At 44.6% G+C, this 26175-nt stretch overlaps 2 protein-coding genes across 4 annotated transcripts in view; both read right to left on the bottom strand.

Annotated features, from left to right (window-relative positions):
• Positions 1-2870: 2870 nt before the first annotated feature.
• Positions 2871-26175, bottom strand: part of LOC117673540 (uncharacterized) — a 44406-nt gene continuing 21101 nt past the window's right edge. Inside the window, exons 1-3 of one of the 3 annotated variants that reach the window (XM_087884336.1) lie at positions 14787-14865; positions 12105-12207; positions 2871-8335 (exon numbers count right to left, since the gene is read on the bottom strand). In XM_087884336.1, the coding sequence (XP_087740462.1) occupies positions 6144-7754 (1611 nt within the window). In that variant the 5' untranslated portion in view covers positions 7755-8335; positions 12105-12207; positions 14787-14865 and the 3' untranslated portion in view covers positions 2871-6143. Of the gene's footprint in view, positions 8336-12104; positions 12208-14786; positions 14945-26175 lie in introns of those variants that run through there. The other 2 variants (XM_087884338.1, XM_087884337.1) reach the window with 2 other exon arrangements.
• LOC132711713 (uncharacterized) lies at positions 15265-23136 on the bottom strand. Its single transcript, XM_087884264.1, has 2 exons — positions 16186-23136; positions 15265-15597 (listed from the first exon to the last, which is right to left on the bottom strand). Exon 1 carries the CDS (start codon positions 19009-19011, stop codon positions 17035-17037), a length of 1977 nt encoding a protein of 658 aa, XP_087740390.1. The 5' UTR covers positions 19012-23136; the 3' UTR covers positions 15265-15597; positions 16186-17034.

The following is a 26175-nucleotide window of genomic DNA, read 5'->3' as shown; positions in this document are numbered from 1 at the left end:
TGGTAAATAAGAAGCCATTCTAAACTTTATACAAATTAAACGGAATAGTAGATTGTTAACAAAGTGCTTTGATGTTTAACTTTGTTGTTGGTTCACCCGTTAATTACATTGCCTTTATAGATTGTAGATAGATGAATGTCAAATTGGTTGTAAATAGAAGTAGAATTTTATAAATTTTGAGCCTGCTTCAGAAGGGGAAATAAACTAATATTGCTCCAATACGTTTATGAATATTCTAGTTGGGTGATAATAAAAGTAAATCTGTTTTTGTCTTTTTTAATGTACATTTTTTCTTTTTATATATGTTTTTTTCTATCCTTGTTTTGCTTTTTTAAAAATGCTGTTTTTGGAGTTTCTACTGTATATTAATACTTTGAATAACAAGCATGTTCATGGCACTACTGTGGACCTATTTTCTAAATCGCCTCTACATTTATAGAATCATAGCAACGTGGTTGGTTGTATCATGGTGACCAGAACTGGACACACTATTCTAGGTTTGCTGTCACCAGCACAGGGTAAAGCAACTCTTATCACTTCTTCTTGTCTTGACACTATGCCTTTGTCAATGCAGCCTAGGACTGCATTGGCTATTTTTGGCAGTGGCAGCACTATACAGCACAATACTGGCACAAATGGTACTTACTATATGGCCCGGGGATACTTGGCCTGTCGTTTTGGAGATTTCACAGAAGCAGCCACCATTTTCAGAGCACCCACAATTCCTTAACACAGTCTACAAAGTGTTAAGGCAGAAAAACAGAATACTTTGTCCTAGTGACAATGACCCAGAAGCAGCCACCATTTTGACACAGAGGCAGGCATGACAAAATGGCAGCGGCTTCCACAAGTTCACCACATGACCCAGGCATGAATCCCAAACACTTTCAAGATAAAGGCTGCTTCCATAACACAGTCATGAAGCCCACAGGAGAAGGGCGGCATATAAATTTAATTAAAAAAAAAAAAAAAAAGTCCGGTTGCATCGGGGTTTCACAAGGCTTGGCATCAGACATGTTACATTTCTGTAGGAGTTCTAGAATTTTGTCCTTTTGCGTTAGCCGGAAGCCTTTATCTGTTTTTGTGATTTGTACCCCTAGGTACTTGTCCACCTTTCCTAATATCTTTAGTGAGAAATGTTTCCCCAACTCATCAGCAAAATCATTGCATTTATGTGTCTGATCACCAATGTATAGAATATCGTCCACATAAACAAGAACATACTCAATGGAATTACCTTTTTTCTTAATAAAGAAGCAGTTGTCTGCAAATGTGGCCGAGAACCCTATTGATCTCAGGATTTTGGCTAAACACTCGTACCACCTCGTTCCAGATTGTCTCAGTCCGTATAGGCTCCTGTTTAGTAGCCATGTTTCTCCCTTTGTCGTATTCTTGCTGGGGGGGGGGCTCTGACATAAATCTCCTTGTCGAGCTCCGCGTGCAAATATGCGGTTTGCACGTTGAATTGGTGTATCTCAAGGCCTAGGATGGATGTTATCACCAGTGCGCATTTAACACTCTCGGTCCTGACTGTGGGGAGTATGTTTCGGTGTAATCTTCTGGGTATTTCTGAGTGAACCCCTGTGCTACTAGCCTGGCCTTGTAGAGTACTTTGTTGCCCTCTAATGCCTTGACCTTGTAGACCCACCTGGTACCGATTGGGGTCTTGTCCTTTGGCACTTCGGTTGGGGTGTAAACATTTAGTTCCCTGAGACTACTCATCTCCCGCTCCATGGCTTGCTTCCACTTAGACCTTTCTTCCACTGGTAGCTTTAATACGTCCTCGTACGTGTTAGGGGTTAGGTAATTAGTGTGCATGGATAGGACATAGTCTTCTAGTTTCTTTGGTGTCTTACCCCTATTTGCCCTAATTGGTCTGTCAGATGGTGTTTCAGTGTCACGTAAGTACCTGGCCTCCTTCTCTGTGAGTGAGTCTAGTTTAATGTTTTGGTGGTTCTCCTTCCACTCCCTGATTTGTATTCCCCAGTTCTTGGGTTTGGCTTTTCCCTGTCCTCTTTCCCCTTCTGTGGTGTGCTCTACCTCCCCTTGGTTGTTGTTGGGTTGTTCTTTTTTGGGTAGTAACTCTTTAACGTGTATTTTAGACCAGTTAGTGTTTTCATGGAAGACAGCCATTCGGGATACTATAAACTTATTGTGACTATCTATAAATCTAAACCCTTTGGTCCCTGGTTCATACCCCATAAACCTTAGCCTCCTTGATACTTTGTCTCCCTTGCGTCGAAACTGTCTGGGAATGTACACATCAGCTGTGACCCAGAATACTTGCAGGTGTGCTATCTGTGGCTTTCTCTTATACATTAGTTCGTATGGGGTCTTGTCTAGTACGCTGGACCACAGTCTATTTAAGGTGTAATTTGAGTAGATGAGGGCTTCTGACCAAAAATGTTGTCCTAGCCCTGCATCCTCTAATGCGCACCTCATCATGGTCTGCAAGGTGCCATTTTTTCATTCTACCATGCCGTTCTGGAAGGCGGAGAACGGCGAGGATATGAAGTGTAATATCCCACGTGCTTTTAGCCAGTGCATGAAATCCCTGGACAGATATTCAGACTCCCGGTCTGTCATTATTTGTTTGATTCTGGTGTTGTGTTGTGTCTCTACTCTTTTGTAAAATTCTTTGAATTTTTGGTACACCTCATTTTTATGTTTGAAGGTGTATACGAACCCATAACGACTGAAGTCGTCAACGATGGTCAGGAAGAACCTCTTCTTGTATTTAATGGACGGCCTTAGGGGCCCCACAAGGTCCATGTGTACTAGCTGAAAAATGGAATCAGTGGTGCGTACTGATTTTTTTGGGTCTGGGTTTGGTCTTGAGCTTAGAACACTTGCACACAGAACACTGGAGGTAGTTCTCACAGTTTTTTAATTTTACACCTTCAGAACAATCAACCATTTTCTGTACAACTGGAAAACTAATGTGCCCCAGCTTCCTATGTAAAAGGTGTGCACAGTTATCATGGATGGGTTTCCCTATCGATGGTTTCCCCCTATCAGGTGACTCATGAACGATCGGGTCATCGGATGTGTGTTTGCGGCTGTCCCCCTCTACTTCTTCATTGTTGCCCTCTTTGTTCCCGCTGGCTGCAGTATCTAGCTTGACTCTGAGGTTGGCATTGACTCTGGGATGTGTGTCGCTGTCTGCGTGGAAGTATGGTAGGCCTCCCCTGACTAGGGTTCTCCCTATGCTCTTACCTTCCTTTGTTATATGTGCCTTCCCTTCTCTGAATGTAATTTCAACGTTGTTGTCTCTGCTCAGTTTTAATGTGGCGAGTATGTTATATGGTATTTCTGGTACGAGCAATACCCCCTCTATCACTCTTATCCCTGGTACGTACGTGTTCCCTTTTCCAGTTACCTGAACATTATTTTGGTTTGCCACTTTAATTATAAAACTTGCCTTGGTGAATGATGTGAGTGATCTCCTATCGTATGTTGTATGGTAGCCCCTGAATCTAGGAGCCACGTGCCCTCTCCCTTGTTTTGGCTAATGTCGTGTTCCTGGTCCCTAAGTCCATACAGTGATCCTGTCTGGCTTTCTCTGGAACTATCCCGATGTCTCCTTCTGTCTCTGGGGTTTGGGGAATCCCTACGTCTGTGCCTGTTGTCGGGTGAATACCTATCTGAGGGTCTTAGCTTATGGTCTGGCCTGTCCCTGTGGTAGAATCGGTCCCTATCTCTTGCATTTTTGGGGCAGTCCCTCTTATAGTGATTCCTGGAACCACACAGGAAACACTCAGTTATGCTGTGATTCCTGCTTTGGAACTCCACCCTTTTGACTGGTTTATATTCTCTGCGGCATGATGAGTGGTCCTTCCTTAAGTTGTCTTCGGCTATGAGTTTATTAGTCAGTGTCTCTAATGTAAGCTGTTCTATGTTGAGGCTATCCAACTGTGTAATGAAATTGTCCCAGCTGGAGTCCAGCAAATTAATAATAATGCTGATCATGCTCCCCTCAGTTATGACCTCCCCTCTCTGTATTAGTTCCGCCCTAGTAGTGTTTAATGTTAGTAAGTGTTCACTCATAGAGGTTCCTGGCCTAAGCCTGGCTGAGTGGAACTCCCTGGAAATTCTGTGGTAGTGGCTACGCTCTTACTGTAGAATAGGTTATTCATTCATTTTGTGTATCAGTTCAGAAACTGTTAGGTGATGGCTGATGCTGGGGTAAATACTAGGCGAAATGCTAGCAATTAACATGTAGTACGCCTTATGATGCATACAGTCTAAATCAAAAGTCCATGGTTTTTCAGGGGGGTCAGTAACCAGGAATAGCAAATTCTCCTTTAAAAGTATGACCTGGAGTTGCTGATTCCACTCCAAGAAATTAGTCCCATCTAATCTTAACTTTGGAAAGTCAGTTGGCAATGTCCCTGAATTATAAGTGGAATTACTTACAGGATGTCGCTGGCCATGGTTTTGTGCATAAGGGAACTTGCAATATGGCAAAGGGATGCTTGGTGCGAGTCTGTACTGACTTGCTTCTATGGTCTTTTCTTTTCTCCTTGCAGGCGGGATCTGCGCATGCTCGGGATTCATTCTTGCCCAGGACTCGTCGGGGAAGGAACTTGGACCCGTAGCTCCTGGATGAAGGCCCACTCGTCCGGATGGCTCCTCGGCTTGCTCTTGGGTGGCCTCGCGTGGTCGAAGATTCCTCTGGTGGTCGTCTGGATCACCGGGAAGACTCTCGGGTCGACGGGGAAGATCGGAAGGCCCGCGGAGCTCGCGTGGAGGTGCGGATGGCCCGGCCTAGCATGGAAGCTGCATCCGGGGATCGGGCCGGGTCCCACGTTCGCCGGTGACTCCAAGAGCCTCAGCTGTGACCGTCGCTCGGGTGAGTAGTCGTGGCATCCCTGGCATTCCGGCACGAGTCTTGGTGTGGGCCTTGGGAGGTCCCCGGTGGGTCGCGGTTGACACTGTGCCCATGTCACAGTGGTTGCCCTCTCTGGGTAGGCATCGGTGACTGCCTCTCGCGCGTCGGTGTTCCTTTTGGGCCCCTCCGGGAGGTCGGAATATGTGCCCGGTAACTTTATTTTTGTCCCAAAGGCCGCGGTTAGTAATCATATGGCCTTGTCGATCTCGAGCTTGGTAGGCGAGCTCGTGGGTTTTGTGTCAGGGTCGCCCCAGTCATTGCAGTTGTTTTGGGCTGTTACTTTGGAGTAGGCCCCGATTCCCACCATAGGATTTGAATCCTGGGAGTCTATTGGTCGTTGGTCGGCCATCTTGGGTGACGTCATCATCCAAGATGGCCACCGCGAAAATGGCATGAATTCGTTTTCGGCCTTTTCGGTGGTTCTCTGGCAGGGGCAATCGTCTCCTATTGTGTCGTCGGCTGCGTGGTCTGACTCGGCCTCATCTTCCTCACTCGCTGCTCCGCAATCGTCGACCAGGTTTCGGAGTTCCGTGATGAGGTCTGCTTTGGTTGGGGCCAAGTTGATCAGCCTTAGAAGTTTCCTCTTGAGGTCATTTTCTCTGTGTGCGTTTGCTTCGGATCCATTTTCCGTTTCGGGTCTTCCTTCGCTGGTTCGGGTTGGGCTGCCTGGGCTGGAAAACTGCTCGTTCGCCTCCAGGATCTCCCTCTGCATGGTTTCTGCCGACTGGGTCTGCTCTGCCATTTTCTTCGTGAATGCCCTGGTATTCACTCTGCTCGTTGTTTCTGTCGGCTTGGGTTTCCTTGGCATATCCTGGAGTATTTGGGCTATTCAACCATCCTCTGCTACCATTTTGTTAGGAGTGTTCGAGGATCAGGCCCAATAACTCCATCACACTCAGCAAGTGTTAAATCAATGAATCTTTATTTACAGCATGTCTTAATCTTACAGGTGGTCAGCTGGACCTGGACCTGGACCTGGACCGCATGGCTGGACCTTAAGTACCTGTGGGGCAGAGCTAAGTAAGGAGGGGTCAAGGGTGAGGGTGGTCCCTGCGGGTTAGCCCTAGCAAGTCCTCCCTGCCCCCTGGCATGGGAGGTCAGGCATTGATATGTGACATCCGGTATATCACCAGGTTCAAATTCTGACAGAAACGTTTGCTACAAACAGGACATTCAAAGGGTTTCTCTCCTGTGTGAGTCCTCTGATGGTTCACCAAGTTGCAATTCTGACTGAAATATACCTACAATCACGTTACTCAAAAGGTTTATCTCCTGTGTGAGTCCTCTGGTGTTTCACCAGGTAAGAATTTTCATTGAAACTTTTCCCACATTCTACACATGCAAAGGGTTTGTCTCTTGTGTGAATTTTCTTATGTCTTACCAAGTTGGAACTGTAACGGAAACCTTTCCCGCAAACAGGACATTCAAAGGGTTTCTCTCCTGTGTGAGTCTTCTGATGTTTCACCAGATATGAATTCTGACTGAAACTTTTCCCACAATCAGAACATTCAAAGAGTTTCTCTCCCGTGTGAGTCCTCTGATGGTTCAGTAGGTTAGAATTCTGACTGAAACTTTTCCCACAAACAGGACATTCAAAGGGTTTCTCCCCTGTGTGAGTCCTCTGGTGTTTAACCAAGCTGGAATTCTGACTGAAACTTTTCCCGCAAACAGGACATTCAAAAGGTTTTTCTCCTGTGTGAGTCCTCTGGTGTTTCACCAGGTTAGAATTCTCACTGAAACTTTTCCCGCAAACAGGACATTCAAAAGGTTTTTCTCCTGTGTGAGTCCTCTGGTGTTTCATCAGGTCAGAATTCTGACTGAAACTTTTCCCGCAAACAGGACATTCAAAGGGTTTTTCTCCTGTGTGAGTCTTCTGGTGTTTCAACAGTTCAGAATTCTGATTGAATTTTTTTCCGCAAACTGGACATTCAAAGAGTTTTTCTCCTGTGTGAGTCCTCTGGTGTTTCACCAGTTCAGAATTCTGACTGAATTTTTCCCCGCAAACAGGACATTCAAAGGGTTTTTCTCCTGTGTGAGTCCTCTGGTGTTTCACCAGGTCATAATTCTGTCTGAAACATTTCCCACAAAGAGGACATTTGAAGGGTTTTTCTCCTGTGTGAGTCCTCTGGTGTTTTGCCAGGTGAGAATTCTCACTGAAACATTTCCCACAAACAGGACATTCAAAGGGTTTTTCTCCTGTGTGAGTTCTCTGGTGTTTTGCCAGGTTAGAATTCTGACTGAAACTTTTCCCGCAAACAGGACATTCAAATGGTTTCTCTCCAGTGTGAGTCCTCTGGTGTTTCACCAGGTCATAATTCTGTCTGAAACATTTCCCACAAAGAGGACATTCAAAGGGTTTTTCTCCTGTGTGAGTCCTCTGATGGTTCACCCGGTTAGAATTGTGACTGAAACATTTCCCACAAACAGGACATTCAAATGGTTTCTCTCCAGTGTGAGTCCTCTGGTGTTTCACCAGATATGAATTCTGACTGAAACCTTTCCCGCAAACAAGACATTCTAAGGGTTTTTGTCCTGTGTGAGTCCTCGGGTATTTCGCCAGGTTAGAATTCTGACTGAAACTTTTCCCGGAAACAGGATATTCAAATGGTTTCTCTCCAGTGTGAGTCCTCTGGTGTTTCACCAGGTCAGAATTCTTACTGAAACCTTTAACACAAACAGGACATTCAAAGGGTTTCTCTCCTGTGTGAGTCCTCGGGTGTCTCACGAGGTGGGAATATCCAATGAAACGTTTCGCACAATCTGGACAGTCATATGGCTTCTCCCTGCTGTGAGTTCTCAGATGTATCACCAAGTTGCCATTTTCGCTAAGGGATTTACCACATTGGAAGCACTTGTAGGGCATCTCTCCTGTGTGGGTTCTTCCGTAAACCAAAAAGGAACTGTTCCGACAAAAGCTTTTGCCAGATTCAGATCATTTGTATGTGCTTTTCTCCAGAGTGGATTCGCCCTTGCGTAATCGCTTACACAAGTCTGCTTTTTCCATAATAGGCACACCTATGGAGCTTTTCCACCAATGATATTCTTGAGAAGGTAGAAAATGTGAGTGATCCCTTGTTTAGTGGTGCTTTGATTTAAGCCCTTTTCTTCCTCCTAGGGCAACACTTGTATTACCGTATGTGTCTATTCACTTGATCTTTTCCTCCCCACTGACTTCCACATCTTTCCCTCTTTCTGAATGGAAATATAATCTCCCTTGACCTTTTTGTGTATTGTGTCCTTGAGTTCCACATACTCTACTTTTTCCAACTCAAAATCTCCTCCTCATTTTCTTTCCTTTGTCTTTCACCTACTGGGGAAGGAGAATTGTGTGGTTTTTCTGATGGAAATGGAGAATATTTTTTACTTCTGCTTCAATATGCTTTGCTTTTCAATATTGCTTGTCATTCTCAGTTGTCCAGTGTGGTCTTCTGGCATCATCTTTGTCTGTAAGATTCAAATGAAAATGTAGCTTTTATTTTTTGTAAAAGGGCTGCAGAAGATTTGAAAAAAACTGTACATTACAATGAAAAAGCAAACATGCCACAATGCTAGAATAATCTCTTACATTAATTGTGATATTTGACTACTGAGTTCCAGTTCAAATATCCATTCAATCATTAAATTCACTTGTTGACTTAAGTCAATCACAAATTCTCAGCCCTTGAAAGAGTTATCATCAAATACAATTATGTGAAGAAGAAAGTACACCCTAAAACTCTTATGATTTTATGTATCATGACATAGAAATAATCTCATCCTAACAGTTTAAATATAGGTAAATATAACGTAAGATGAGCAACAACAGATGATATATTATACCCATGCCATCATTTTTTTTTTACAAAATCAATGCCAAAACAGAGACATGAAAAACTAAAACCATTCTTACTTCTTCCATAGGTATGAAGAGGCGAAGTAGCAGCCAGTTCTTTTTCCCCCAATTTATTTTTTATTTTTTTATCAAAACATCAAATCAAATCAATGCGTGAACAGTGTGGCACCTGAGAGTCATACATTCTAATACAAATAAAGCTAATCAAGTTAATCATAATCCTTACATTCAATCCGCTTATATATTTCTAATAATAATGCATACTTATATTAATTTATAGTCTATCATTATTCAATTATTCCACATTTTCTCTTGTTATTACTTTCATTTTGTAATATAAGTCTATACTAATATTCCCCCTTTTCCTGTTTCTATCACTTATTCTAGTTTTTGATCATATCACCCTTTAATAAAAAAAGCTTTTCCTTTCTTTCTTGTCTAACTTCTAATCATGTCACCTTCTTAAAAGAGGAAAAAGGAAAAGGAGGCAGAAAGCGAGAAAAAAAAAGTAACTCATACAACAAAAAGAGCATCTATCATGCCTCACCCGCTTCCATACTTTCTTTACTATGCTTTACAAGAATAATAGGACAGTAAATCAAACAATATAATAATAAAAAGAATATCACCTATCCATTGCCCCTTGCCCACCTCAAAATTTTAATTGCTATGCTTTTTTCCCCCCACTTACCTCCCAAATTCCTCTCTTAAATCTACTTCCTGAACGTTTAATCTAGGTATTCCTCCCACCTCTACCCACTTCCACTGCCTAGTTTTTTAACATTTCTACCCAAGCCCCTATCTTGCTTTCAGACCTCTCTTCCCACTCTGATATATTCTCCCCCTGGTTTAATTCATCAGCCATTATTATTTCCACAGTTGTCTCCTCTTTGTCTTTGTCTTTCTTCTTCTCCATTCCTTCAGTTGACTCCTCCTTTTCCTGGGTGTCTTGGTCTGTGCTTATCATCCCTTGTATAATATTCTGCATTTTTCCCATAATCTCCTTAAATTCTTTCTCCATAATGTTTTATAAATTTTGAAACAGTAAATCCATCTCTTGTACAATTCCACCTTGTTTTATTTTGGGAAAAAAAATCAGTTTTTATCCAACAGTCCAAGAGGCTATTTATTCAATCTTTAAGTTACTAGTCCCAATTCTTTATATCCCGTTAACAATCAGTTCCATTTAAATAGTTCCAGGGGTTAAACTTGAGTCTTCGATAATCCAATAGTCATAGAGTGGCTAGAAGTAATTCAATAAAATTTTTCACATAACTTCATTTAGATATTTCCAGGTTTGTAAAAATAAACTTATTTCCTAACATGTAGTTTTCACTTTTGTCAGCAGGTGACACTCTCACCTTGGATTTCAGTATAATCACGTTTCCAGCATATTTGTTATACCAAAGTAATAACCACAGAAAAAGTTTTAAATGATTCCAGCATAAAAAATACCTTCCCAGTACCACACTTTCCCAGCTTAAAGGTTTAATTTTCTATATATTTCAAAGTTTTAAAGTTTATTATTTTCTTTGTAGTTTTTCCAAATCTCAACAGCTTTTTTGTAATTTCAGACCAAAACTTAAGGTGACCAGATTTTAACATTGGTAAAGAGGGACATTGGGGGCGTGGCTTATTTTGTGGGCGTGGCTAGCTGGTCATGTGACTGGGTGGGCGTGGCTAGCTGGTCATGTGACTGGGTGGGCGTGGCTAGCTGGTCATGTGACCGGGTGGCCATGGCTATGTGTATAGGGTAAGGTGAACAGATTTTAAAATTGGTAAGAAGGACACCATTGTGGGCGTGACTTATTGTGTGGGCGTGGCTTGGAGGCCATGTGACTGGGTGGGCGTGGCTAGCTGGTCATGTGACCGGGTGGCCATGGCTATGTGTATAGGGACTACTCAGAGGGCTGAAAAGTCATTTCTGACAGGTCCTCACACTTTTGACTGGTCCTCACACTTATGACCATCCTCATATTTATGCCCATGCAGCATTCTTAACAACCATGTCACTCATTTCACAACTGCTTCTCTTCACCATGATGACAAGATAGGGCAAAAATGTAAAATGTGAGGACAGTCGTAAGTTCGAGGACTGGTCAAAAGTGTGAGGACCAGTCAAAAATAACTTTTTCAGCCCTCTGAGTAGTCCATATGCACAAAAGGACTAACCAGAGGGCTGAAAAAAGTCATTTCTGACAGGTCCTCGCACTTTTGACTGGTCCTCACACTTATGACCATCCTCACATTTATGCCCATGCAGCATCCTTAACAACCATGTCACTCATTTCACAACTGCTTCTCTTCACCATGGTGATAAGATAGGGCAAAAAAAGTAAAATGTGAAGACAGTCGTAAGTTTGAGGACTGGTCAAAAGTGCGAGGACCAGTCAAAAATAATTTTTTCAGCCCTCTGAGTAGTCCATATGCATAAAAGGATACAGCAATAGAGAGGGATGAAGGAAGGGAAGGGAAATTAGAGTAGGAGTGAAGGTAAGAGGGGGAGGAAGAGAGGAGGAGAAGGAGAAAGGAAGAGGAAGTAGGGAGGAGAAGAAGAAGGGGAGGAAGAGAAAGTAAGAAGGAAAGAAAAGAGAGAGGCGGTAGGTTTGAGGAGAAAGATTGCTGTACAATAAAAAAGATGAAAGGGAAGAAAGCCAACCCCAAACAAATATAAAGATATTAAGATAAAGAATGAATTGTTAAACTTTAAAGAATAAAAAAGAACAAATATGAATAAATAACAATAATTAGAAATACACATACAAACATACAATGTATTTTCTTTGAACAGAGTATTTGGCCGGTTCACAAATTTAAACAGTGTTTAGTCACTTCAATTAAATTTACAATTTCTATATTTCCTTTTTGCCATATTTATTCCTCATCTATTTTTTTTAAAAAACCAATATTACCCTTCATCCTCATCTCTAATCTTAATCAAATTCAATTTTTCCCTTCTATTCTATATTATACCCCTTCCCATTGTCATCTATTTTTATATCCATCCTCACATTGTTTAATTATGTAATTATGTAATACAGTTGTTTAATACAAATTCAACATTTTAATATAAATCAATTAGTTATAAAACTATCTTTTTTGTATATTAATCAATATGAACATGAATATTCCAATTATTTCCATGCAATCCAATTTCTTACAAATCAATTAATTATATTTACCAATAATAATAAACCAAATAATTTCCCCCATATATTCCTCTGAACCACAACTTAACCATTTCTGCTTTCAACACAATATACAATTAATAGTATCTCAATTATTACAATTTCCTAGTTAAATACAGCTTTTTTTTCTTTTGTGTTTTAAAATCTTGAACTCTCCTCCTAAATTTCCCATTGTTTGCAGTTTTTCACCTACCTTTTTTGGGGAGGAAAAATAAAAATAAAAATAAATCTCTCTCTGCCTCATTTTCTCACGTTGCACCAAAGATCCTGGTTTCGGTTTCGTTTCTGCAGCTTAGCTAGGGGAAAAAAACACTGCTTCAGGAACTCTTTACACTGATTGCCTGTAGGGCGGCCCTTTGAAGCCCCGGGCAAGAGTTTAAACAGTTTTTTTTTCTTCTAGCCATCAGCTGGGGCTTAAGAGGCAGCGGGACTCAGGAGGCAGAATGAAAAATTGGGACTTTTTTGAAACACCGCGGGATGCGGGACAAATTGCTAAAAATCGGGACTGTCCCGCCAAAAGCGGGACGTCTGGTCACCTTACCAAAACTGGATGCAGTATTCCAGATATGGACTTACTAAGGCTTTATAACATGCTGCTGATACTTCATGTAATTTTGATTCTAGAGTCAAATGTGAGACCATGTGTTCAATAGCAGTTATACAGAGCACAACACTTATACAGAGAGAAATACAAATACAAATGTATATATATGGAGAAAATCCATGTGTTTCAAGTCTGAAAAATGTCCCAAAATGGTTCAAGTCAAACCTTCTGAGGTAATTTATAGATCTGGGGCTTTAATTGATGAAATGATGTCTAAAGCCTCAGCCAGATTTGAAGCACTAGTTTTGCTCATGGAAGTCCTCAGCTCCAAATAAGGGCAGAAAATACTGCCCAGAACCCCTCTGATGACATCCCCATTCAAGTAGTTCTCCCTCACTGAACATAATTGGGCCTGCAATCATTGTCACTAAGAAGCCCAATCATGAAGCCTGATGTCACATGACAGTGCCAACTTACATCTCTTCCTCTGCAGTTGTTAAACTAATCCCTGTGGGTTGTTAAAGGCAATTTCACGTGACAGTGACTTGCAACTTCCTGCCCCACTGATTTTGCTTGAGAGGATCTAGCTGGGAAGGTCACAAATGGGGATCCTGAGTGTGGGATGATTCAACCATCATAAATGTGCAGCGGTTGGCAGAACCCAAATTGGTGTAAGTCCTTTTTCTGCACCTTCATAACCACAGGAACTGCTGACGTGTGGTCACTAAACAAGTGTTACAATGACCACAAATATGTGGACAAGCTGTATGTATCCTTTTACAGTGCCACTATAACTTTGAAGGCTCAGGAAACAAGTGGTGAGGATAACCTATACAACTGAACATCTCAAAAAGTCCTCAATAGCATTTCTTCTTTTTACACAGTGCTAGGTTAATCACAGTTAAACCTGGTTAATACATGGAGGGGGCACAAATAGGAAATACTGTGCTTGTTGGCTAGACATGGAAATAATAATATTATCCTGCCTGGACTACTGTAATGCTCTCTACATGGGGCTCCCCTTGAGGAGCACCCGGAGGCTCCAACTGGTCCAGAATGCGGCCGTGCGGGTGGTTATGGGAGCAACGTAACACCTCTCCTGCACGAGCTGCACTGGCTCCTGATGTCACATGACAGTGCCAATTTACATCTCTTCCTCTGCAGTTGTTAAACTAATCCCTGTGGGTTGTTAAAGGCAATTTCACGTGACAGTGACTTGCAACTTCCTGCCCCACTGATTTTGCTTGACAGGATCTAGCTGGGAAGGTCACAAATGGGGATCCTGAGTGTGGGATGATTCAACCATCATAAATGTGCAGCAGTTGACAGAATCCAAAGTGGTGTAAGTCCTTTTCCTGCACCTTCATAACTACAGGAACTGCTGATGCGGGTGCGCTTCAAGGTCTTGGTTACCACCTTTACAGCGCTCCATGGCTTAGGACCTGGGTACTTACGAGACCGCCTTCTGCCACCAGTAGCCTCTCACTGGCCAATATGCTCCCATAGAGAGGGGCTCCTCAGGGTGCCGTCAGTCAAACAATGTTGACTGGCAGCCCCCAGGGGGAGAGCCTTCTCTGTGGGGGCATCTGCCATTTGGAACGAGCTCCCCCTGGAGACACTGAGGATCCCAGATTTACGCACTTTCCGCCGTGCCCTCAAGACCTTTTAATTTCAACAGGCTGGCCTGGCCTAACTTCCTTTTAAAATTGGTTTTAAAACATTAGGGGTGTTTTAAATTGTTTTGGGCCAAATTATTTAATGTGCTTTTACATTGTTTTTTAAATTTTGTATTATGTGTGTTTTTATCCTTTGGCTGTTCACCGCCCTGAGTCCTTCGGGAATAGGGCGGTATATAAATCCAATATAAAGTAAAAAAGTACAGTAAAAAAATCTCAGAAGAGAGCAGATGTAGATCAGTCCGATATTTTTGCCAAGAAAAAAGCAGGTCCATAACAGATTAACAGAGTTGGAAGGGACCTTGGAGGTCGTCTACTCCAATCCCTGCTCAGTCAGGAGACTTTATATCATTCCTGATTAATTGCTGTCCCGTCTCCTCTTGAAATCCTTCAGTGATGAAGAACTCACAACTTTTGGAGGCAAGCTGTTAATTTTAACTTGAAGGAGACTTTTTAAAATCTTCCCACCAGCAGAAAATTGCGGCCACCAGCGTTAAAGCATGCAGCACCAGAGGACTCAAACTTCGGGGAGGGAAGGAACATGTAGCAGCATCTGATATACTTCAGCCTAGTTGCTTCTCTGCTTCCACATCTGGGAAGAAAGCAAACAGCCCTCCTTGCTCCCAGATTCTCCTACGATCTGCCCTCCACTCACCTGCCAGATGTGTTTTGACCCTGGGAAGAGCAGAAAAACCACTCTGCACTCCAGCTTCCTCCCATGAGTGAGCCGGAAGAAGTTACTCTCCTCCCATCCTTTCTAGCAATGCTGTACTCGATGGTTTTAACTCCTTTAAGCTCAACCACGTATGCCTATTAAGGGCTTTCTAGTCACTGATATGTGAGTGCCATCTCCCAATAGGGGATAAAAGAACACACTTGTATCTATTATCAGACACATTCTTGACTAAATACATAAATCACAAGAAGGAGCGTATGTTTTAAGTCAAAAGAAGAAAATAGAACAATTGTTAAAAATATATGGAAAGTTGTGGAAGTGTGCAAACTCCCATGATACCAGATTTTCAAACCATCAAAAATAGAACAATTTGTAATCCGGAACTGTATCAGGCAGTCATATGACCAGAAGCAAGTGTGTTGACATAAAACAATGTAATGTCAGAGAAGCAGTGAAAGAAAATGTAATAGACATAATTTATTTTCCACCAGAAAATAATTTAGCTGATCTCATGACAAAACCATTAAGTATACAAAAACAGAAAGATCTTGTGAAACAATTTGGTTTAAATACTGTTAGATTTAATAGCTGAAAGAGTAAAATTGTACAATGGGCAAGAATAGAGTAGTTGTTGAGTGCTGGCTCCTGCATGAGCCAATCTATGCTACAATTGGTTCCTGTAGGTGTAAAAAGGGAGTTTCCCATTTTTCCCGCTTTTTTTCTTCTGTGTGTTCTGTATGCTATTTGGATTTACCTCAGGATGTTTCTGTGTTCCTGACCATCTTGTTTGCTGTAAATATAAATGTTAAATATATTTATTTATACAGTATATAAAACTATATATTTGCCTCAGTGTCTCTGACTTCATTTGGAAACTTGCTGCGCAATTCCCTGTCAAAGGACTATCTCTATTACACCCAGAGGAAAAAAGTCATTTGCACTGGATGTCATTTGCTGGATTCATCACAGGGAGGAAATAATTGTTGTCGTATCCAGCTGGTCGATTACCCAGAAGGATGTAAAGGATTGTGGTGATCGGATTTTTGCTCTGAGAGATCCCCTTCCTCTGGGACTGAGGGAAGCATTTAGGATTATGAGCGTGCACAAATGGATGGCTCTCCCCCAAATGAATCCCTTTGTGAGCCTGAACTTTTCCCAAGAGGCTCCCACGGGCAGCACTGCCACTTCTTAAAAGCCCCCTCACTATGGTTTGGAACAGGTGGGTTTCAGCAGGTTCTGACCAGTTCTGGAGAACCAGTAGCGGAAATTGTGAGTAGTTCAGAGAACTGGTAAGTACCACCTCTGACTGGCCCCACCCCCATCTATTCTCTGCCTCCTGAGTCCCAGCTGATCAGGAGGAAATGGACGTTGGTCGTACCTGATACGTACTTTCTCTGTTGAGAGGAAATGGCAGTCAGGCAGGGGAAGACGCTCCGTCTAATGCATGGGACCGAGTCTGCTATTCAAATTGGCTCCGCCCTCCTGGCCTTCTCCAGTTGTTCGGCGAGGACGAAATGCAGACTACCGGGATGTGTCTTCCTGAAATGATAGAGAATTAGCAAACCACCCGCCCCCGTGAATCTCCCGATCTGAGTAAGAAGGGTGGGGCTGACTGCCGTTTCCTCTCAACAGAGAAAGGATGTATCAGGTAAGACCAATGTCCATTCTCCTGAGAGGAGGGAAATGGCAGTCAGGCTGGGGACATACCAAAGCACCATGTCATCCAGGGAGGGACACTCCGGATCTGGCCGCCACTAAGAACGGTGAACCGCCTGCAGAACCCGGCAACTGAAGGATGCCTCAGCTGAGGCAAAGGAATCCAGCATATAGTTGCGAATGAAGGGTCTGATGCTGGTCCATGTGGCAGCCTTGCAGACTTCCTCCAGAGATGCCTGGGTCGACCAAGCCACGGAAGTGGCGGTGCTCCTGGTTGAGTGGGCCGTGATGTGGCCTGGCACAGGGATGCCCAAATGGCGGTAGGCCATGGTGATAGTGGCTCTGAGCCACCAACCCAAGGCAGGACCCGAAACCTGGGAACCAATATTTGCAGGCTGGAATGCCACGAAGAGAGCTTCCGTCTTGTGGATTGAAGCCGTCCTGGAGATGTAGACCTTCAGAGCCCGGCAGACGTCCAAGGTATGCCATGAGCGTTCGAGTTGATGTGAAGGACCCGAGCAGAAATTTGGGAGAAGAAACTCCTGAGAGCGGTGGAAGGTAGAGTTCACTTTCAGGATGAAGGTGGGGTCGAGGCAGAGAACTTGTGAAATACACAAAGGTCCCCCCAGATGGAAAGGGCCGCCAGCTCGGAAATACGTTGAGCTGACGTGATCGCCCCCAGAAACAGTACCTTGAAGGAAAGGAGACGAAGAGAAACCTCGCGAAGGGGCTCAAACGGAGAAGCCGTCAAGGCGTTGAGGACCTTGTTGAGGTTCCAGGTAGGAAAGCGGTGGACAACTGGAGGACGCAGGTTGGCAGCCCCTTGAAGAAAATTCCGGATAATAGGATGCCGAGAGAGTGATTCGGTGGAACCGAATGCCAGGACTGACGCTAGGGCTGCCACCTGTCGCTGAAGGGTATTAGGTGCTAGATCCGTCTTGAGACCGTCCTGGAGGAAGGATAACACGTGAGCGATGGTGACTGTCGTAGGAGAGAGAGAAGCTCTGGAGCACCAAGCGGAAAAGGAACGCCAAGTGGCCTCATATATACACATTGTGGAGGAACGGCGAGCAGCCTGGATGGTGGCAATGACGTCCGGAGGAAGGTTGGCAGCCATCAAGATGAGCCGCTCAACCGCCAGGCAGTCAAGCGAAGCCACGTTGGATCCGGATGATGAAGGGACCCCTGAGTCAGAGGCACCTTGGAATCTGGTAGGCGCCAAGGAGGAGCCACAGACAGGGACATTAAGTCCGCGAATCAAGGCCGCTGGGGCCAGTAAGGAGCCAGGAGGATCAGCTCTGCCCTGGCTTCTAGGAGCTTCCGGATCACTCTGGGAATCACCGGGATGGGCGGGAATGCCTTTAGCAGCCCTGCTGGCCACGGCTGCGGAGAGAGTTTCGGCCCTGGGCTCCGGATACCTGGAGAAGTATCGGGGAACCTGGTGGTTGGCCGATGAGGCGAAGAGATCCACCAGGGGAGTCCCGAACCTGGCTGATATTTCGAGGAAGAGATCTGGTGGAATGCTCCACTCCCTGTGATCCATGAGGTTCCGGCTGAGGGCGTCCGCTTGGATATTTGCTGACCCTGAAATGTGGTCCGCCTTGATGGAATTCAGGTGTTCCTCTGCCCACAGGCCTAGTTGAAGAGCCTCTGCCATGAGGGACCGGGAGCGAGTGCCCCCCAATCTGTTGATGTGGGCCTTGGCAGTGGTGTTGTCCATAAGGACCAAGACATCCTTGCCCGCTACTTGGTAGCGAAAGTGGCTGAGGGTGAGACGAACAGCCCTCAACTCTAGCAAGTTGATATTGAGGAGGCTCTCTCTCACGGACCACTGATCTTGCGCCATGAGATGAAGGAGATGGGCACCCCAACCCGTAAGGCTGGCGTCGGTGGTAAGCTGAATGTGATGCGGTTCCCTGTAGCAAGTGCCCTGAGAGATGGCATTGGAGGTCCACCATTGTAAGGATCGGAGGACTGGATCTGGCAGCTGCAGACGTGAGAGCGAATTGTCGCGTTGGGCCTTCTGGTATGGAAGCAGGAGCCACTGAAGTTCCCTGCTGTGTAAGCGAGACCACGGGGTAATCCCAAACATAGACACCATCTTGCCCAAAAGACGAGACAGCTCCAGTAACTGAACTGGAGGACATACATTTGAGTGCCAAGGACCTAAGACTATCCTGCCGGTCGGGGGATAGAGAAACACGAGACAACTCAGTATCGATGACTGCCACCAGGTGACGTATGCTGATGGAAGGGGTGAGGTGGCTTTTGGACCAATTGATAGAAAAACCGTGGTTCTGTAAGGTGGAGAGAACCATGGCAAGATCATCCTGTGCCTTAGAAAGGGACATAGAAAGAATGAGAATATCGTCCAAATAGAATTGGACCCGGATAGTCTGAGAACGAACGTGGCCAATAAGGGCAGCCATAATCTTCGTAAACACCCTAGGGGCCGAGGAGAGGCCAAAGGGAAGGGCCTTATACTGGTAGTGGTGACCAAGAAAACAAAAATGGAGAAATTGGCGGTGGGCGGGTAGAATGGGTACATGAAGGTAGGCCTCCGTCAGGTCTATGGAGAACAGGAAATCCCCAGGTCGTACAGATTCAAGGATTGAAAAGAGGGATTGCATCTTGAACCGGTGATAAATTATATACCGGTTCAAGGATTTGAGATCTAATATGGCTCTCCACCCGCCGGAGGACTTCTTTACGAGAAAAAGGCGGGAGTAGAACCCCTGACCCCGTTGTGACTGGGGAACCTACTGGATGGCCTCGATGAGAAGCAGGTGGGCAATAGCAGCGGAAAGCAAGTCCCGCTTGGACCTATCCTGTGAACCTGGACAGGGAAGAAACCTGGAAGGAGGGGGGGAAATAAATTCTAAGGAGAAACCCAAGGAAATGGTGCAGAGCACCCAGGAATCAGAAGTGGAGGACTCCCATTGCTTGGAAAAAAGAGCCAGTCAGCCCCCAATGGGAGGGGAGGAGGTACCTTTATCTGGTTCTACGGGTAAAACGGCCCCACCCCCTGCGGGAGGGACGCTTGGGAGGAAATCTAGCCCCCTGTCTGACCTGGGAGTCCTGCTGAGATCTGGATGGAAAGGAGCACTGAAAGCGAGGTTGGAAGGATGATGAATCAGAGGAACGAAAGGACTGATATCAGGCTGACATTGAATAACGGGAGTTGCCACGAAGAATCTTGTGTCTGTCCCTCATCTCAATGAGGAGAGGCTCCAAACACGGACCGAATAGGGTGCCCGCAGTGTATGGCGCAGAAGCAAGTTGCCATTTGCCTGCCAACTACGGAGCCACAAGAGGCGACGGGATGTTATGGTGGAACCGAGAGATTTCGCCGAAAACCTGGTCGCATTGAGAGTGGCGTCGGTTGAATACTCCAGGGCTGCTGAGATCTTATTCAGGTCCTGATGAGACTGGGCGTCGGACAAGTTAGGCAACTTCGAAGTTGCTTCAGCCAGAGAAGAGCAGCCCTGTTGAAGAACGAAGCCGAGGTGGATGTTTTGGATATGACCAGGGCGGGATTGGGGGTAACCCACCGGGGTTGGGACCGGGGCCGGCAGGGGGCTATGGCTTTGGGGGTGTGGGGTTGAGGGTCAGGGAGGGGGCTAGATTCCATACTGGTGAGGGCTGTTCCATCAGTACTGTGGGTGGGAGGGGCAGATATGGTGGGAGCAGGGGGCCATATCATGTTGTGGGAGTGCGCACTCGCTATCTTCGAGCGATTGCACGCTCCGGCCCCCAATGCTCTTCTCGTTCCCTGGGTTGCTCAGACTTTCAGGGCCTGGGCCTTCGGTTGATGTTGTGCAATGCCAGGTCCATTGTAAATAAAGCCCCCCTCATCTGTGATCTGGTGCAGGAGGTGGGTGCGGACCTGGCGGGTATTACGGAGACCTGGTTGGGTCAAGAAGGGGGGGTTTCCCCTTGTTGAACTGTGCCTACCAGGTTTCTGTGCATTCCATCAGCCGAGGCCTCAGGGAAGGGGCGGGGTGGTGGTGGTTGTTATTAAGGAAGGTCTTTGTCCGAGGGAGGCCACTGTACCTCAGATAGCCGGATGTGAGTTCCTCCTTGTGAAGTGGGGTCGTGGGGTGCAGATGGGCCTGCTGATTGCGTACCTGGCTCCCTGCCACGTGGCAGCGGCCCTGCCCAAGCTGCTCAACATGATAGCCGGGGTGGCGGTTGATACCCCCAGACTTACGGTCATGGGGGATTTCAATCTGCCATCTGTCAGTGAAACATCTGAGGCAGCTCGGGAGTTCATGGCTTCCATGACAGCCATGGACCTGACCCAGTTAGTTCATGGCCCTGCCCACACGGGGGGACACACTCTGGACTTGTGTTTTGTCTCAGGTCAGTGGTTGAATGATCTAGAAATACGGGATATAGTTATTGAACTCTTGTCATGATCAGATCACTCACTCCTTCGACTAGACTTTCATACCACCACACCTCGCCGCAGGGAGGCGGAACCGACAAGGTGGTTCCGCCCCAGGCGCCTGATGGATCTGGATAGGTTCCTGACGGAGCTTGGGCCATTCCCTGGGGCTCTGGCTCACGAATCAACTGAAGAACTGGTGGCCGCCTGGGATAGGGTGGCTGCTGGAGCTTTGGACCGCATCGTGCCTTTGTGGCCTCTGACCCGGTGCCGATCCCTGGTGGCTCCCTGGTTTTCCAAGGAGCTGAGGGAGATGAAGCGCCGGAAAAGATGCCTGGAGAGTGACTGGAGGGCCAGCCGCTCTGAATCTGACAGAACACTGGCGAGGTCTCATATTAAGATCTACCTAGTGGTGATAAGGGCGGCAAAATCAAACTAATTTTCCGCTCTTATTGCGTCTGCAGAGAACCGCCCAGCAGCCCTGTTTAGGGTGACCCGCTCCCTTCTCCATTTGGGAGCGAGGGAAGACCCCTTGCAGGGTAGGGCTGAGGATTTTGTGCAATTCCTGCATGATAAAGTCACTCAGATTCGGGAAGGCCTGGACTCCGATTGGGTAGATTCAGATGGGGTGATGGAGGTGGGTCTTGAGAGTGTTATCTGGGAGGAGTTTCATCTTGTGACTCCCGAGGACGTGGACAGGATTCTGGGGAGGCTTAGCTCTGCCACATGTTTATTGGACCCGTGTCCCTCCTGGTTGGTGCTGGCCTCCCGGGCGGTTACACGAGGCTGGCTCCAAGGGATTATTAATGCTTCTTTGAGTGAGGCTTTCTTCCCTCCCTTCCTGAAATAGGCAGTGGTGAGGCCCCTCCTCAAGAAGCCTTCCTTAGACCCGGCTGTACTAGTGAACTATTGTCCAGTCTCCAACCTTCGCTTTGTGGCAAAGGTTGTTGAGAGTGTGGTGGCGCGACAACTTCCCCAGTACCTGGATGAAGCTGTCTATCTAGATCCGTACCAGTCGGGTTTCAGACCAGGGTACAGCATGGAAATGTCATTGGTCGTATTGGTTGATGATCTCTGGAGGGCTCGGTACAGGGGCTGTTCCTCTGTCCTGGTCCTATTAGACCTCTCAGCGGCTTTTGATACCATCGACCATGGTATCATGCTGCACCGATTGGAGGGGTTGGGAGTGGGGGGCACCATGTTGCGGTGGTTCTCCTCCTTCCTCTCTGACCGTATGCAGTTTGTGTTGGCAGGTGGACAGAGGTCGACCTCGAGGTGCCTTGTTTGTGGGGTGCCGCAAGGGTGAGGTATCATCAGTATGCTGATGATACCCAACTTTTTATATCCACCCCGAACCAGCCCAGTGATGCCCTCGATGTGATGTCCCGGTGCCTGGAAGCGGTACGGGTCTGGATGGGGAGGAACGGGCTTCGGCTCAACACTGCCAAGACCGAGTGGCTGTGGGTACCGGCATCTCGGTCCGATCAAGAGGTTCCATCTTTGGCTATAGGGGGCGAGGTGTTACCCCCTGTAGACAGGGCACGCAACTTGGGTGTCCTTCTGGACTCATGGTTGAGCTTAGAAGATCATATAACAACCGTGAACAGGGGGGCGTTTGCCCAGGTTCGCCTGGTGCGCCAGTTGCACCCCTATTTGGACCAGATTGCCCTACGAACAGTTACTCATGCGCTAGGCGCCTCCCGTATTGACTACTGCAATGCTCTCTACTTGGGGCTGCCCTTGAAGACCACTCGGAGGCTTCAGCTGGTGCAGAATGCGGTCGCACAGGTTGTGATGGGAGGATCCCGATACACCCATGTTACACCTCTCCTGTGCGACTTGCATTGGTTGCCGGTTGCCCTCCAGGTGAGATTCAAGGTGCTGGTGATGACCTATAAAGCCTGACATGGCTTAGGCCCAGGATATCTGTCGGACCATCTGCAACCAGCAACAGCTCCCCATCGCCCGGTGTGTTCTCACAGGGAGGGCCTACTCAGGGTGCCGTCGGCTAGACAATGTCGGCTGGCGACCCCCAGAGGTAGAGCTTTCTCTGTGGGTGCACCCACCCTTTGGAATCAACTCCCCCGGGGGCTCCGGTTGGCCCCTGACCTTCGCACTTTCCGCCGCGAACTAAAAACATGGCTATTTAAATTGCCCCAGCCTGGACTGATGGGGTTTTGATTTTTAATGTATTTTAATATGCATTTAATATGTATTTTAACATTTTTCTTATTTGGATTGAGATTGTATATCTTAATTGTTGTGAGCCGCCCTGAGTCCTATGGAGATAGGGCGGCATATAAATCTAATTAAAATAAAATAAATAAATAAATTTATTTATAAAAAACTACAAATTTGCCTTAACATCTCTGAGTTTATTTGGAAACCTGCTGCACAATTTCCTGACAGAGAACTATCACTATTACACCCAGAGAAAAAAGCCATTTGCACTGGATGTCATTTGCTGGAAATATCACAGGGAGGAAATAATCATTGTCATATCCAGCTGGTGGATTACCCAGAAGGATGTGAAGGATTGTGGTGAGAAAAAAAACATTTCTGCTCTGGGAGGTCGCCTTCCTCTGACACTGATGGAGGAGTTTGGGATTATGAGTGCACACAAATGAATCCCTTGGTGAGCCCGAGCTCTTCCAAAGAAGCTCCCATGGGGAGCACAGATATTTCTTAAAAGCCCCCTCACCACGGTTTGGAAACTGCAGGATGGTTGGGAGAAGGCTGAAGTGGTTGTGGATCCTACAGATTTGGAGTTAATAGACACGATACGTGATGAACTGGGCTTTCTTAAGAAGATTGGGAAATGGGTCTATTATTGTATATCTAACTGGAAAATGATTTGGAAAATGGATCGACCAAGAGGTTTTATGATTTGGGGGAATAAGACAACTGTTCTTTTATTGTTCTCAACTTAAATTTTAAGAAAAAGTTTTATTCATAAGAATCAAACAAAGATATTTCAGCCCGGACAAATCAGAGACAATGATTCTGGTGGTTTAGGATAAATAAGAAGCCATTCAACTTTATACAAATTAAACGGAATAGTAGATTGTTAACGAAGTGCTTTGATGTTTAACTTTGTTGTCGGTTCACCTGTTAATTACATTGCCTTTATAGATTGTAGATAGATGAAAGTCAAATTGGTTGTAAATATAAGTAGAATTTTATAAATTTTGGGCCTGCTTTAGAAGGAGAGATAAACTAATGTTGCTCCAATATGGTTATGAATATTCTAGTGGGGGGATAATAAAAGTAAATCCGTTTTTGTCTATTTTAATGTACATTTTTTCTTTTTATATGTTTTTTCTTTTTTGGATGGTTCACTAGGTGGCTCAGTGTCTAAGACGCTGAGCTTGTCAATCAGAAAGGTCGTGGTATAGTTATATACCTAAAAAAAAGATTTAATTGTTAAATCAATTGAAGCAGATGATCAAGGAAGATTTATAGCAATTGAACTTTTAATAAAAGGAGAAAAAATACTTTTAATTGGAGTCTACGCACCGAACCAACAAGAAGAAAAATTTTATAAGCTTTTACATTCCAAGTTATTACAATGGGATTATGAATCATGTATTTTATTGGGTGATTGGAATGGAGTTTTGGACACTAAAAAAGATAAGAAGGGACTCTTGCAGAACATTTCAACACGTGCCAGATTGCCAAAATCGTTTTTTGAAATGATGGAGGATATGGAACTGAGATATTTGGTGAGAGAGAAACCCCGAAGAAAAAGACTTTACCTTTTTTTTCTGATAGACATCAATCTTTCTCAAGGATTGATTTTATACTAATTACAAATGATTTCTTTTCCAGAGTGAAGAAGACGAAGATCTGTCCAAGAGTTTTAACGGACCATAGTCCAGTCTGGATGGAATTAGAGTATGGAAGGGGATCTAAGAGGTCTTGGAGGTTAAATGAAAATCTGTTTAGATATGAGGAAAATGTAAAAGAATGTAAAAAAATTATGAAATAATTTTTTATTATAAATATGCACAAGGGTACATCTATGGAAATGGTTTGGGATGCAAGCAAAGCATATATGAGAGGCATTTTGATATATTTGAATAATAAATATAGATGCAAACAGGAAAAAAAAGGAAGGATTTAGAAGAGGAAATCAGAAAAAAAGAACAAGCTTTGATATTAAATCCAGCAGATAAGAAAATAAAAGAGGCAATTAATTTATTGCGAGGGCAATTTAATATGTTAATGGCTGATGTTGCAACTAATTTGTAATATGCTAAACATAATACTTTTTGTAATGCTAATAAACCAGGGAGGTGGTTAGCATATTTGTTAAGGAAAAAACAAAAGTCACAGACCATAGAGAAAATAGAATATAAAGGTAAAGAGGTTTATCAGCAAAATATGATTAAAAAAGCATTTTTAGAATTTTATACGAGGTTGTGTGCTGGTGATAAAATTCAAGGTATAGACGTAGATAGATATCTACAGAAAGAGAATATTCCTACAATTACAAAAGAGTAAAGGGAGGGTTTAAATCAACCAATAACCACTGAGGAAATTATGTCTGCAATTAAGCAGTTGAAAGTGGGTAAAGCTCCTGGGACGGATGGATTGACAGCTGCTTATTATAAACATTTGCAGTTAGAAATGGTGGGACCACTTAAAGAATTATTTAATAATATACAATCTGGAGGAGAAGTACCCCCATCTTGGAGGACAGCTTATATTTCTTTGATTCCAAATGAGGAGCAAGACCATACCCAGCCTAAAAATTATAGGCCCATATCACTCTTAAATACAGATTACAAGATTTTTGCCAAAATATTAGCAAATAGGTTAATGACAGTCATGCAACAAATGATTCATAATGATCAAACTGGTTTTATAAATGGTAGACAAATGAAGAATAATGTAAGGCAAGTTGTTAACCTATTGGAGTATTTGGGGAAGAACAACCAAATCCCTGCGGTGCTGATATTTCTTGATGCAGAGAAAGCATTTGATAGATTGAATTGGCAATTTTTATTGAAAATAATAGAAAAGATGCAGTTTGGGGAATATTTTACAAAATCCATTAAGGCAATATATCAGAAACAAATAGCATGAATAATAATTAATGGTAGCTTAACAGATACTTTTAATATAGAAAAAGGAACAAGACAGGGATGCCCTTTGTCTCCATTATTGTTCATTTTGACCTTGGAATTTTTGTTAAGTAAGATACGTGGGTCGGACAAAATAAGTGGAATTAAGATCAGGCAGTATGACTATAGATTACGAGCATTCGCAGACGACTTGGTTGTTACTTTAACCCAACCATTACAGTCGGTTGTAGGTGTAATG

The sequence above is a fragment of the Pantherophis guttatus genome, chromosome 2, assembly GCF_059756535.1.
Source record: "Pantherophis guttatus breed Tessera chromosome 2, ASM5975653v1, whole genome shotgun sequence".
Taxonomy (NCBI): Eukaryota; Metazoa; Chordata; class Lepidosauria; order Squamata; family Colubridae; genus Pantherophis; species Pantherophis guttatus.
The sequence above is the reverse complement of the archived record's forward strand: the minus strand, read 5'-3'. Positions and strand labels throughout refer to the sequence as shown.